The sequence below is a fragment of the Pelobates fuscus genome, chromosome 11, assembly GCF_036172605.1.
Source record: "Pelobates fuscus isolate aPelFus1 chromosome 11, aPelFus1.pri, whole genome shotgun sequence".
In the NCBI taxonomy this organism is placed as follows: domain Eukaryota; kingdom Metazoa; phylum Chordata; class Amphibia; order Anura; family Pelobatidae; genus Pelobates; species Pelobates fuscus.
Genome location: NC_086327.1, coordinates 98,052,705 through 98,067,439, shown reverse-complemented (window position 1 = coordinate 98,067,439; position 14,735 = coordinate 98,052,705). Strand labels below are relative to the sequence as shown.

Here is a 14,735-nt window from a genome sequence, read left to right as displayed (position 1 = left end):
ATATCAATATATCAAAATGATGCTGATAAATACTTGGTAAAGAGCTTAGCTGTGTATAGTTGATATATAAAAAAAAAGTTTATTACAAATATAAAAAACACACAATAGATGTACAGCTGCTTACAAGATAATGGAAGGTGAGTATGTGCGGGTAGAAAGCTCCGCAACTCACAAGCACTTGTCTTTGTGCAACTATAGCCGTGAGACATCTTACTGGAAGTGTAGACATTTAGTGCCTTGTAGGAGACAACAAAATAAAAAACAAAACAAACACACAGCAAAAAAACATTCATTAGAGGATAATGCATACATTCTGTAAATTCACAAACAACCGTTTCTCTCTCTCTTTTTTTTTTCCTTGTCCATTATCAGGAACGCTATCTTCTTAAATTAGGAGAAGAAATAAATCGCCTCTCGAGGTATGAAGTCGAATGCAAGAAGAAGGACGAAATTATTTGCAACTTGAAGAATGTTATATTGCAGCTTGAGAGTGATTTACAACAAGCAGTTGATATCGAAGCTGACTCACAACAGGTGGGCACTTGAAGTCAATGTATGCATAGATGACATCCATGTCAAACAATAGGCTAATAAACACAAACAGTCTATTTAAACACTTTATTCACTTGTGTTTACAGGAAGACACCGCTATACAGCAAAATAATGAGCCAAATCAGCTTACCATCTCTGAGAAACCACATTTTAATACCTGTCCAATTAATAATAACTTCCAAGACGAATCAAAATATTCTACCCTATGTCACAGAGATTCAGAAACGAATCCAGAAGGAGATAATTTGAATTCCTTATCATCATCAAACGTGTCTGAGTCACACAATGAGAGTGAGCCGATACCACCTGAAACAAAGGTAATGTCTGGGTCTGTTCACTTCATTATAATTTCTTTAAAAGTTAAAACGCCACGTGTTACATGGAACACAACACTAACGATGAGAGATATTAAACTGGTTAATAGAATTCCCCTTAGCTAACGAACAAGTTTACTAAATTGGAACCTCTAAAGCCGGACACTCCAGACCGCTAAAGCACTTTAGCTTGCAGAAATGCTTCATGAGTGAAGAGTGTGTCATCTTTCATGTTACTTACTGCTTTGGTTAGCTCAGTGGGGCTAAACACAAGAGGCAGCCAATTGCCCAGAGCACCTGCCATGCAGAGACCTCTCATTGAGCTGAATTTGGGTGTCTGTGATTGGACAGTCACAGAAAGTTTGGGCGGAGTTACAAGGGGAGGGCTTCAAAAGGCAGCAAACAAGATATCTGTACGTTTTGCAAGCTTTTTTTTTTAGATATAACCCCAATTGAAAAAAATCTTAAATGAATGCACGCATGGTTTCATTGGGGGTATCTCTATCTACTAAACAGCGATTTATTTGTTTTTTTATTTTGACAGTGGAGTGTCTCTTTGATTAACTGGAATAACCTCAGAATATACATCCACACAGTACAAGAATGTATCTAGCCATGTATAAAAAAAGGTTTAAAAAATTATATTGATATATAAGATGTTTTTTTAAGCAAATAATTTAAGAAGAACCCTTCGATAACAGAATCAAGTTTAACTATAAAACTATGACAACACATTTAGAAATTTGATACCTGCAGTGCAATTGCAAAATTTTGACGTGAGTCACACCAAGCTTTACTCCATGGCCATAAATGTTGAGTAATACAATATCGAGAATTACCCGTTATCTTGGAATTACCCTATCAATAACACGTGATCAATAATCTTCACATGGCAGCAGATTGACTTCTATAACTCTTGTGATATTTTTCGTATGCAGAATGTGGTCAAGACCCACAGGGCTGAAGGACAGTCTAATGATTCAGAAGACGACCATTTTATCCAGAGCCAAACTGATGGTGGCATGGTCGTACCAAACATCATAGTAAAACAAATTAATGAATTACAGAAAGAATTAGATAACCTTAAAAAAGACCATGAGATATCTAAAGGTAAATTTTAAATTTATTGAGAATATAGACATATTTTCTAAACTCGAACTCTACAAATGGGAATTGTATTAAATGATATGGAAAATGTTTGGTTATGTCTGAATTATTCACAAATATTTTTGTAGTATATTTAGAACAGGTACTTTTGTAATATTTGCTTAATGTATAATTTATTAAATATAGCCAATTCATACGCTATGTAAATTTTAATTTGATCCTGTGATGTGTATACAGTTTTTTTTTTAAATAGAGAACACAAAGAAGCAAATTCAGGTATTAAAAATCAAATTCATACATAGATCAACCAACTCAGTAGTAGTTGTGTTCCTTGTTTATATTTTAAAATTTGTTTTAATTTGAAGGATTTCCTGGCGAAACTCTGCATTTTTTAGGATTCATTCTGTTGTCACATCAAAACTGATGTACAGTTATTTGTGAAACATAATGAAAATTTTATATTCTTAGCTTCAAGGTGGATTCTCAATAAATAAATAATATTCTTAGAATTAAGGTGGGTGCTACTTGTGATTAAATAGAACAATAAATCTGATTATAATAATTAAATTATTTTAATTATGTTTGTTTTATATCATTGATCATTGATTTTAGGAACAATCTTCTCGCTGAAGAGACAGGTTTCGCTTCAAGAGTCTCAGCTCCGGAGAACAGAGTCCAAAAAGGACATTCTGGAAAAGCACCTAAAAGAGAGAGTAGTTCAGATCCAGGCCATGTCTACCAAGGTATTCAGAAGAAACAATCACCAGTTATTAATTATGTATGCAGCTCTTCCTGTAATATTTTGGGTGTTGAATACCATGTTACATTATTAAATCACTATTTAAAAAGGCACTGTTGGTAGAGCATGTGTCACAATAGCCAGATTCCTAACAACAAGTTTCTAATGAATGGTTGAATGAATGCACATGAAGAGAGTATTGTTTAATAAGGTAAAGGGAAATAGTTCAGTAGAATGCACATTCAGAATTGGTTATCCAAACTTTCTGTTCATGGCCTCGATTTAATATATATTTTTTTACATTTATCAAATTATTTAATATTTTGATTTAAGTATTTTAATAAAAATCTAGTACAGGGCAAGGTGACCCAGTAAGGATTGGGCATGCTATCCTGATAAATGGAGGGAGTGTGGAAATAAGATGCTAAATAATGCTCAACTGGATTAGGGCTCACTAGTCCTGTATAAGAAACTAAATAAAAGAAACACTAAATAAAATAGTGAGGTGGGTGGGTGGGGGCAGGTAATACTGCAGCTAAGCAGCCGAGGGGTAATTAGATGCTGAACCCAAACCTGTTTGCTAAAATAATATTGTACTTAAAAAGCAATTTAACAGGTACGGACAAAAATTCTGTGATCTAGTCAATTAAAGAAAATGACCATGTATAATGATATAAACATCCACTAGGTGTCCTTAGAGTACCCTAATAACTTAAATTCTTGTAATTCTGGTTTGCTATATTTTTGACTCCATTTGAACTTTTAAGGGACAAAGATTTTTTTTAATTAAAGCAATTAAACACAATTTCATTCTTATGTTATCTTGAGTGTGTATATAAGTTGATTTGTCTCTTTAAAGTTTTCCAGTCTGCGGGAAGAAAGAAAACACGAGGACATGATGGCAGCTATAGAGAAGGATAACTTTAATTTAAGAGAGGTAAGCTTCTGAAAAATGGAAAGATCTGGGTGCAGCTCCCACTTAGCGGCTGCACACATAGCAATATCGAATCTGCCTTTTGGATTATATTTGTGTACCATAATTAACAGTGAAATCAAGATCATTAATGAAGAAAGTTGCTTACTAAGCTCCATGGCATTGCTTAGCTTTTATACAAGGTTATTCAATGAGAAATATCAGAAACTAAATCCATAGGGATTTTTTACATTTTAGGTAGAAATGCAAACATAGCTAACGTGGAGAATTTCTCAAATTTGGCTAACGTGACCTAAAATTAGAAATCCCTTTAAATTCCTGACAATTCATTCTAATAGACAGAATGAAAACATTGTTGACTTGGAGTGTTTTACTAGACTAACAGCACAATTGTTCCCTAAATAATCCGTGGGTGCTTACGGATTCCTTAGACTTCTATAATTGGTTTTCAAATTGTGGATATTTACTGATTTTCAAGGAAAAATAAGTAAAAGGGTGCATAAAAGATAAATGGGAAATCTGTAAGGAAACTCCAATCATGTTCTTGGATGCAAAATGTATACTGTTATAGGAAGCATTCAGCTATACAAATCCAAAAGTATAGGTATGTGAGAGTTCCTATGTTAAAAATAAACAAAGATGAAGAGAGCCAGGTGGAAATTGTAAGTAGATAGCAGTTAAAAACAATCCAGAAGGGCGCTGATATGCCGATCTACATCAACTCCCATACTGCTGTGCTTTACCCCTAGTTAACAGGGATAGGCAACCTTCGGCACTCCAGATGCTGTGGACTACATCCCCCATAATGCTCTTACACTCATAATGATGGCAAAGGATCATGGGAGGTGTAGTCCAAAATATCTGGAATGCTGAAGGTTGCCTATGACTGCGACCTAGTACCTTCTAGAGGCCTGTGGTTTCCGAGCTGTGGCATTGGCTGAGGGAGTCTCGGACTAGTGCTGTCTGTGTCTCATCTGACACTGTATTGCTGGTGTCTGAGTGCTTATCTCACGTGTTCTGCTATTGTCTCTTACTTTCATTTATTCTTTTCATTAACATTTTTTTTTTGCTTGGCATTAGTCTTACCCTAATATCAAACCAAATCAATGTATCACTTATGTTAAGTCTAGTATTAGTAAACAGAAAACTTCTCTAATTCTCTAATATTTTTCATTAATTTTTAACCCCTTCAGGCCCACTGACGGTTCCGGACCGTCAGCGGTAAAACGTGCGTTTGGACCGCTGACGGTCCTGAACCGTCATAGCAAAAAACGGGCTGCGGGAAGCGATCTAAGATCGCTCCTACCAGTATAACACTGTCAATATCTGCCAGACATCCCAGGCAGATAGTAACAGCCAATTGCGGCGTGTGAGCGATCCGCGATCGCTCACAATTGGCTGCTGTCAAAGTGGATGTTACAAACACTCACTTTGACAGTGATCTCTGCCCCTCTCTCCTCTTTAGCGTTTTGTGAGGCGAGAGAGACAGAGATCGTGATAGTTTGTTGCAGCAGAAGTGTTCCAAAGCTTTATACAGTATCTAAAGTGAATTAAAAAAATCAGTTTTAACCCCTTCCCTGCCAGATCTGTTACAGCAGTGCATTTGTACTGTCTGTATTTTTTTTTTTGCCCTTAAAGGGTTAAATTTGTTTTGGTCTGTCTTGGTCTGTCTTAGTCAGTCAGTTTCCTTCCCCCAAATCTCCATTAGATTTTTGTGACAGGAGTTAGTTTAGGGATTGCTGTTTAGTCTGTTTTAGTAAAAAAAAAAAAAAAAAAGTATAAAAAAAAATGTGTGTGTTTGTAATTTGTTTTAGTCGTGTGTAAAACATGCAGCGTCTGTATAACTTGCAGGAGGCATATGCCTTCTTGGCGTCAAACTCTGACGCCACTGACACTGCGTCAGATTTTGACCCAGGTCAGTTTTCTGACACGTCTAGTCAAGACGACATGACATCTGTGTGCAGGGCCGGTGCTTGGATTTATAGGTACATAGGCGAAGATGCATTTTTCCGCCCCCCCCCACAAAAAAAAAAAACCAACATCTTCACCTATGTGCCTCTTAACCAGCCCCTCTCCCCTCCCCGACCATTAGTGGTCCCTTCCCTTCACTGTCCCTTAGTGTTCTTTTCCCCTCCCCCCTCTTTTCCCTGTCTCTTGATGTTTCTCTCCCATTCCCTCCCTGTCCCTTGGTGCACCCCACACCCCTTTAGTGGTCACACTCCCCTTCCTGGTGTGCCTCTAAAGGAGCTTCAGTTTTCTGTACCCGGCCGGACTGACAGGGAGTGCTCTCTCTGTGAGCACCTCCTGTCAGTCTGGCCAGGTACAGGAAACAGAAGCTCCTGTACCGCACTCCGCTCCGCTACACTCTGTACACACTGACAGTCACACACTCAATGACAAACACACAGACGTCACTGACAGACACAGACTCATTGATCTGACACACACTCATTCATTGACACTGACAGACCCACACTGATTGACACTCATTGACAGACACACTGATAGTCACACACAGACTCAATGACAAACATACTCTCACTGATTTGACAGACACACACTCATACACTGACAAACACACTCATCATACACTGACAGACACACTCATACACTCACATGCACACACACTCATACACTCACTCACTCACACACACACACACACACTCAGACACACTCACTCACAGACACATGCTGTCACTCACAGACACATGCTGTCACTCACAGACACACATGCTGTCACTCACAGACACACACGTTGTCACTCAGACACACACGTTGTCACTCCCAGACACACACAGACGCACACACTGTCACTCACAGACACACACACTCTGTCACTCACAGATACACACACTTTGTCATTCACACACACTATCACTCACAGACACACACTCACTCACAGACACACACGCTCTGTCACTCACAGACACACACGCTCTGTCACTCACAGACACACACGCTCTGTCACTCACAGACACACACTGTCACTCACAGACACACACTGTCACTCACAGACACACTGTCACTCGCTGTCACTCACAGACACACACTGTCACACACAGACACACAGACTGTCACACACAGACACACAGACTGTCACACACAGACACACAGACTGTCACACACACAGACTGTCACACACACAGACTGTCACACACACAGACTGTCACACACACAGACTGTCACACACAGACTGTCACACACAGACTGTCACACACAGACTGTCACACACAGACTGTCACACACAGACTGTCACACACACTGTCACACACACTGTCACACACACTGTCACACACAGACACACACACTGTAACTCACAGACACACATCACATACATTCACTAATTATTTTATAAATACACATTTTCCACCCAGCCTCCCTACCTGGAGAGCTGGTGTGGATGATGGATCGTGCCTGGGGCTGCTGGGCGGCGTGCGGCAGTGGTGTGATCAGGCGCGGCGAGGGAGCTCTAATCTCACTGCTCTGCTCCCTCGCGCGCTGTCTACTGATGCCGGGAGCCGGAATATGACGTCATATTCCGGCTCCCGCGGTATCAGCAGACAGCGTGCGAGGGAGCAGAGCGGAGAGGTTAGAGCTCCCTCGCCGCGTCTGATCACACCACTGCCGCGCCGGGGGTCGAGATGGTGGCCTGGCAGGAGGGAGAGCTTCCCTCCTGCCGGTCACTGAAATATTGCGCCCCCAGAGCCCGTGCGCCCTAAGGCGGCCGCCTGTGCCGCCTTATGGACGCGCCGGCCCTGTCTGTGTGTGAGCCGGCTGAAGAAAGAAGCTGTGCTTCCTCTGCTACGCCGAATGTGGAGGAGGACTGGGTACCTCCACAGTTAGCCAAGCCCAACGTGACGTCCCCCCTTTTAGTGCCAACGCTGGCATTAATGTTAATGTGGATGGCTTCTCCCCAATGCAGTATGTAGAACTATTTTTAGGGGATACCATCTGGGAGGAGATTGCTTCCCAGACTAACTTGTATGCTACCCAATTTATTGATAACAATCCAGGTAGCTATACAGTCAGGGAGCATGACTGGTATCCCACAGATGTCCCAGAGCTTAAAAAATTCTGGGCTCTTACAATGCTCATGGGGATTATAAAGAAGCCATCGATTCGCTCATACTTGAGCACCAACCCAATAATGTCTAGTCCAGTATTCTCCCAAACCATGCCTAGAGCCAGATACGAGTTACTGCTGAGATTTTTACATTTCAGTGACAATACCCTCTGTCACCCTAGAGATCACCCCCAATACGATAGGCTTTATAAAATACGCCCACTGCTAGACCATTTTCAGGACAAATTTTCGGATGTTTATACCCCCCAACAAAATGTATCCATAGATGAATCTCTAATGAAATACAAAGGGAGATTAGGGTTCAGACAATACATCCCCTCAAAGCGCTCTAGGTATGGCATAAAACTGTACAAACTGTGCGAGAGCGAAAGTGGATACACATTTGCCTTTCGTGTATATGAGGGGAAAGATGGTCAACTGGACCCTCCTGGCTGTCCTGACTCCCTGGGGACAAGTGGGAAACTTGTATGGGACCTACTAAACCCCTTGTTTAATAAAGGTTACCACCTTAATGTGGACAATTTTTATAGTAGTGTCCGTCTGTTTAAAACACTTTATGGTTTACAGACACTGGCCTGCGTCACTGCCAGAAAAAAATCCAAAGACTTTCCACAATCTCTCATAGATGCAAAATTAAAAAAAGGCGAATGGAAAGCACTTCGGAAAGCTGAAGTGCTTGCACTAAAATTTAGGGACAGGAAGGATGTCAACATGCTAACCACCATCCATGACGAACGCATGTCAGACGTCTCTGTCCGGGGCAGAGTAGAGTCCAAACCGGTTTGCATCAGGGCGTATAATAAGTACATGGGGGGTGTTGATTTGGCTGATCAGCTGATGCAGCCATATCTTATTTTACGAAAAACCAAAGCATGGTATAAAAAGGTGGCTATCTATCTGATGCAAATAGCAACCCACAACTCATTTTTGCTTTTTAAAAAAATAATCCAGGGAAAACCACCTTTCTCCAATTTCAGTTGAAAATAATTTCTTTAACAATTTATGGAGATGGACAAGCTCCAACAATGGTGCAAGCTGAGTCCAGACATTTTATTTTTAAGTTACCGCCAACTGCTAGAAAAAAAAAAAAAACAGAAACGTTGCCGGGTCTGTTTTAAAAACGGGAAAAGGACAGACACCCCTTTTCACTGTCCTGATTGCCCTTCGAAACCAGGACTGTGTGTAGGAACATGTTTCAAGCTGTAGCACACAGAACAGTTGTAACAAGTGTTCCTGAATTTTTATTTTATTTTCAGTTTCTTTGGAAAGCAGCCATTTTTTGTTAGTCAGTTTCCTTCCCCCAAATCTCCAGTTAGATTCTATTTGCAGGAGTCAGTTTAAAGATTGTTGCTAAATGTACATTTGCTACCTACACATTTAGCCTAACAAGTTTTCTGGCAGTATCCCATAACCAGCTGGCAGGGCCGGCGCGTCCATAAGGCGGCACAGGCGGCTGCCTTAGGGCGCACCGGCTCCGGGGGCGCAAGATTTCAGTGACCGGCAGGAGGGAAGCTCTCCCTCCTGCCGGCCACCATCTACAGCCCCGGCGCGGCAGTGCGGCAGTGCTGCGATCAGGCGCGGCGAGGGAGCTCTAACCTCTCTGCTCTGCTCCCTCACGCGCTGTCTAGTGATGCCGCGGGAGCCGGAATATGACGTCATATTCCGGCTCCCGCGGCATCAGCAGACAGCGCGCGAGGGAGCAGAGCAGAGAGGTTAGAGCTCCCTCGCCGTGCGTGATCGCAGCACTGCCGCACGCCGCCCAGCAGCCCCACTAGACCCCAGGGAATGATCCACACCAGCTCTCCAGGTAGGGAGGCTGGGTGGATATTATTTATTTATTAAAATAATTTGTGAATGTATGTGATGTGTCTGTGTGTGAGAGTGCCTGTGTGTGTGTGTGAGAGTGTCTGTGTGAGAGTGTCTGTGTGAGAGTGTCTGTGTGAGAGTGTCTGTGTGAGAGTGTCTGTGTGAGAGTGCGTGTGTGTGTGTCTGCGTGTGTGTGTGTCTGCGTGTGTGTGTGTGTGTGTGAGTGTGTGTGTGTGAGTGTCTGTGTGAGTGTGTGTGTGAGTGTCTGTGTGAGTGTGTGTGTGAGTGAGTGTGTGTGTGAGTGAGTGTGTATGTGTGAGTGTGTGTCTGTGAGTGACTGTGTGTGAGTGTGTGCGTGAGTGAGTGTATGTGTGTCTGTGAGTGACTGTGTGTCTGTGAGTGACTGTGTGTCTGTGAGTGTGTGAGTGAGTGTATGTGTGTCTGTGAGTGACTGTGAGTGTGTGCGTCAGTGAGTGTATGTGTGTCTGTGAGTGACTGTGAGTGTGTGCATGAGTGAGTGTATGTGTGTCTGTGAGTGATTGTATGAGTGTTGCATGTGAGTGTATGAGTGTGTCAGTGTATGTGTGTGTCTGTCAGTGTGTGTTTGTGAGTGTCTGTCAAATCAGTGAGAGTATCTTTGTCATTGAGTCTGTGTGTGACTATCAGTGTGTCTGTCAATGAGTGTCAATCAGTGTGTGTGTCAGATCAGTGAGTCTCTGTGTTTGTCATTGAGTATGTGTGACTGTCAGAAGAACACTAAGGGACAGGGAAGGGAGGGGACCAATAATGGACGGGGAGAGGGGCTGGTTAAGAGGCACATAGGTGAAGATGTTATTTTTGAAAGGGGGGGGGGGCGGAAAATACATCTTCGCCTATGTACTCAAAAATCCTTGCACCGGCCCTGCCAGCTGGCCAAAACCAGATGACATGTGCATAAAAACCAGAATAAAAAAATTACCACTACACTTTCTTTGGGGGGCAAAATGGTTGGGGGAAAGAAGTCAAAACACCCCATCCTCTATAACCTTTGATGTCTACTTTATAAAAATATATACTATATATACTGTCATGATGGTAACATTAACTGGGGGGTACAAAAAATATGTCAAACTGGAGATAGACCAAGCATACCTATATATCAAGTTGAAAAACTGACCTGTACAAGATCTGATTGTTGCCTTTTGGCCCCCAAACAACCCAGAAACCCTATACATGGGGGGTATCACTGTACTCAAGAGATGTTGCTGAACATATTGGGCAGTGTTTGGCAGTGACACATAACAGGATCTGTTAATTCATGCCTAAAGTACAATGTGTGTGACAAAGAAACAAAAAAAGATTACTATCCAAATGTTTGACAAAGGCTGGTGGTAGAATTCAGTGCATGAAAAGTGTTAAAATACCACCATTTAAAATACCCTGGGTTGTCTACTTTTCAAAAATATATGGTTTGATGGGGGTAAAATACATTGGCTCAAATGGGACATGGGCGCAGGTCGATTACATGTCAAAATTCCAAGTTGGAAAACTGATAAGCGCACCTGCCAAATGTGGCCTTTTAGCCCCCAAAGAACCCGACAAGCCTATGCATGGGTGGTATCACTGTATTCAGGAGATCTTGCTGAACACATATTGGTGTGTTGTGTGGCAGTGACACATAACAGGATCTGATAATTCATGCCTAAAGTACAAGGTGTTTGAAAAAAACTGAAAAAACTTTACTAACTCAATGTTTGACAAAGCCTGGTGGTAGAATTAGTGCATGGAAAGTGTAAAAATTCCACCATGTGAAATACCCTAGGGTGACTACTTTTCAAAAATATATGGTTTGATGAGGGTAAAAAACATTGTCCGGCTTCAAAAATGTCCCAAATAGGACATGCATGCAGGTTGACTACATGTCAAAATTCCAAGCTGGGAAACTGATATGCGCACCTGCCAAATTTGGCCCTTTAGCCCCCCGACAACCCGACACACCTATACATGGGGGGGTATCTTTGTACTCGGGAGATGTTGCTGAACACATATTGGGGTGTTGTTTGGTAGTGACACCTAACAGAATCTGTGAATGTATACCTGAATTGCAATTTATGTGAAAAAAATAAAAAAAATTAACTACCTATGCAAAGTTTGGCAAAGGTTTGTGATAAAATGGCTGCATAGAAAGTATCAAAATATTCTTAGATGAACCCTGGGTTATGTAGTTTAAGAAAAATATATACATGTTGGGTGTTTTTTGGAGATTTATGACATAACAGTGTTACAATGTCACTATTGATACATTTGAAAAATGTACATTTTGAAACAGCAATTTCCTACTTGTACTTATAGCCCTATAACTTGCAAATAAAAGCAAAAAAACACAAACATTGGGTGTTTTTAAACTAAGGACAACATTTTGAATCTATTTAGCAGTTTGTTTCATTTGATTTTGTAGATCAGTAAAATATTTTTTAAGTAGAAGTCAAAAAACATTTTTTTTAATTTTTCACCATATTTTATTATTTTTTTAAAATTAAATTATATGACATGATAAAAATAATAGTATGTAAAGAAAGCCCTTTTTGTCCTGAAAAAAAATATATAATTTGTATCGGAACAGTAAATGAGAGAGCGGAAAATTACAGCTAAACACAAACACCACAAAAGTGTTAAAATAGCTCTGGTCCTTAACGTACAAACATCGCAAAAACAGTCAGGTCCTGAAGGGGTTAATCCTACTTTAGTAGCATACATAGGTTATGAACCCAACACATCCTGACAATTTCTACTGACTTGTAATAGCTTAAGTCACTCTAACTTAACCTGTCATTGTCTCGCATTAAGGTATGTTTAATGTTTTCCTTGCATACCCATATGACTGTTATTCTCTTTTAATATACAAAATTAGATGTCTTTACAGATGCCAAAAAATGCTCTGGCTATTGCATGCTGGTATTATTTGATTTGAGTAATAACATGCTGATAATATCTCAATTTGTACTGATTTATCTGGTTATCATTGTACCAAAATGAGGTTTTCTGATACTGAAATGTGCCAATTGCATTCATTAAATTTTTCTGTACTTTATGGGTTTCCTAAACCTCAATAAAATATTAATTGACAATAAAAAAGCAATCCACAAGGGGATTTGGGTTGGGTAGGGAAGTGCAAGAACGCACAGAGAACAGAGGAAGGCAATGAGCAAACAGAATGGGGAGATGTAGAAGAAAAACTAAAGAATGGGAGAAGCAAAGATATAACAAAGGGGAGCGTAATAATCATCATTTATGTTTTTGTACCCATCAGCTATCCCTTGTACAGAGCTTAAGCCTGAGGACATCCAGCGTTACCCATAGGAAAGTATTATACAATGCTTTCATACTGGGAATGTCCTAATGCTATTGCGGCCCTCACCGCGCATGCACATTAGGCCTCCACCACTGGCTGATATCAGCGGAAGAGGAGTGGAGAGGAAATATATACATTTCCATAGGAAGAAGTCAAATGGACACAAAAAAGTTTCTTGTATAATATAAGATAATGTGAAGAAATTACCTTTTTATTCGGTATTTCTTCATTTTTCCCTTCGGTAGATGGAACTACCGAACAAAGACCACCCCCTAGCTCATTTAACTTCAAAGCCTGCGTCAATTAAACCCTCTACATGTGCGGCCAGCGTTCGTACTACCGAACGCCACGTGGCTGAGAAAACCGCGGCCATCTTTTTTTCAGACGAACAAAGGCAGCGGGACTTGGTCATCGAGTGTCTGGAACTAAAATCGGACACTCGACTTCCCGAACATCGGTCTCAAACACACGAACGCTGGATCTATATGTACCGATTAGCTAGAAGAGCGCTATTCGGTACGGTTGTGCATACGAATGAGGGGAACAATCGCTGCTAGGAGCCAGGGGAATCCATTCGGTACTTTTATTTGTTTTTCTCCCTTTTCTAAAGTGACCGGCAAAACCACCCAAACTTGTGGAACTATTTTGGGCAGCCCACCCACAGTGAACCGGTCACAGAGGACTTCCATAGTTTTTGAGAACCCCTGAACCGATCTGGGTGAAATTTGAATATGTTGGTCACCCAGATTGGGGCTATCAGGGGACATATTATTTGTGGGGATACTCCATGTATAAAGGGGTGTTCCAGATATTGGGGAAAATGGTGATTTTTCTGCCTGGAGATAATCAAGTTATTACTTTATCAGACTTGATTATCTCCAGGGCTAGGGGAGGGAATTGTATGTTTGTGCTGGGTGTGTTTTATGCTTTTACTGTGTGTGATTGGTTAGATTTTGTCCCTCCCTGTGGGATGTTCCCTTGCATGGGGACTTGCATATAAGCCGGTGTGTGGTAATTAAAGACAGTTAATTTTGTACCCTTCTTCTTGACTTCGGCTGATGTTTGGGGATTTGTATGCTTTACTAAGGGAATTATCTTGTAAAGCTATTGGTATTTCATATGGATTTTGTCTATTGCAACTACCGAACGGAGAGCTATATATACTAGGCTCTGGCGGTTCTGGAGGAAACTACCGAAGGAGGTTTAAATATACTTGGTTTCCTTACAGATAATATAACATAACATACAATAAGATACATTTTATTTAATCTCTGGAAAGAAAGCATATAACATACACCCACTAAAAAGATCTATGAAGAAAATAAGCTCTATATTTAGATCAAGAAGGGGAGAGAGAGACTCTGAGATGGACTGAATGGGATGTTGATAAGTGATTAGAGGGGTGTAAATAGATTAACCCACAGGGATCCTATATACAAGCTACAGTTTGACTTCTTGGACTATAATACAAGAAGAGCGCAAAAAACGGTGGCGCAAGAGAATACTGGGAACAGGCAGCAGCTGAAATAGCCTGCCCTTCGGTGGGTCCCTGCTCAAATCTCAAGCTGGTTTTAGCTCATCTTGTGCCATTACAGAGAGAACATCTCTGAAACATATCAGACTGGCCCCACCCATACGGGCAGTCCAGATCCTGTAATACAAGATGATATACATTCCTGTAAACTGTTGAGGAGTGGAGGCTGAGCCTGAACCAGCGCCAAGTGACAGAAGGGTTTTTTAAAAAGAAAAATGTTTAAATTCTTTATTTTTGAAGTGCAAAAAGCCTGTAGCAAGCCTGTAGCTCCACAAAAGCAGTAAGAGGCATATCCAAGCAAACATTACCATGACGTCAGATTAAACTGCACAAT

General features: G+C 41.0%; 1 protein-coding gene across 1 annotated transcript in view; it reads left to right on the top strand.

Annotated features, from left to right (window-relative positions):
* LOC134576709 (coiled-coil domain-containing protein 27-like) overlaps nucleotides 1–14,735 on the top strand; it is a 55,080-nt gene that overhangs the window by 32,645 nt on the left and 7,700 nt on the right. Inside the window, exons 6-10 of the mRNA XM_063435423.1 lie at nucleotides 373–534; nucleotides 639–869; nucleotides 1,805–1,976; nucleotides 2,586–2,716; nucleotides 3,572–3,649. Coding sequence (XP_063291493.1) covers nucleotides 373–534; nucleotides 639–869; nucleotides 1,805–1,976; nucleotides 2,586–2,716; nucleotides 3,572–3,649 — 774 coding nt within the window. The remainder of the gene's footprint in view (nucleotides 1–372; nucleotides 535–638; nucleotides 870–1,804; nucleotides 1,977–2,585; nucleotides 2,717–3,571; nucleotides 3,650–14,735) is intronic.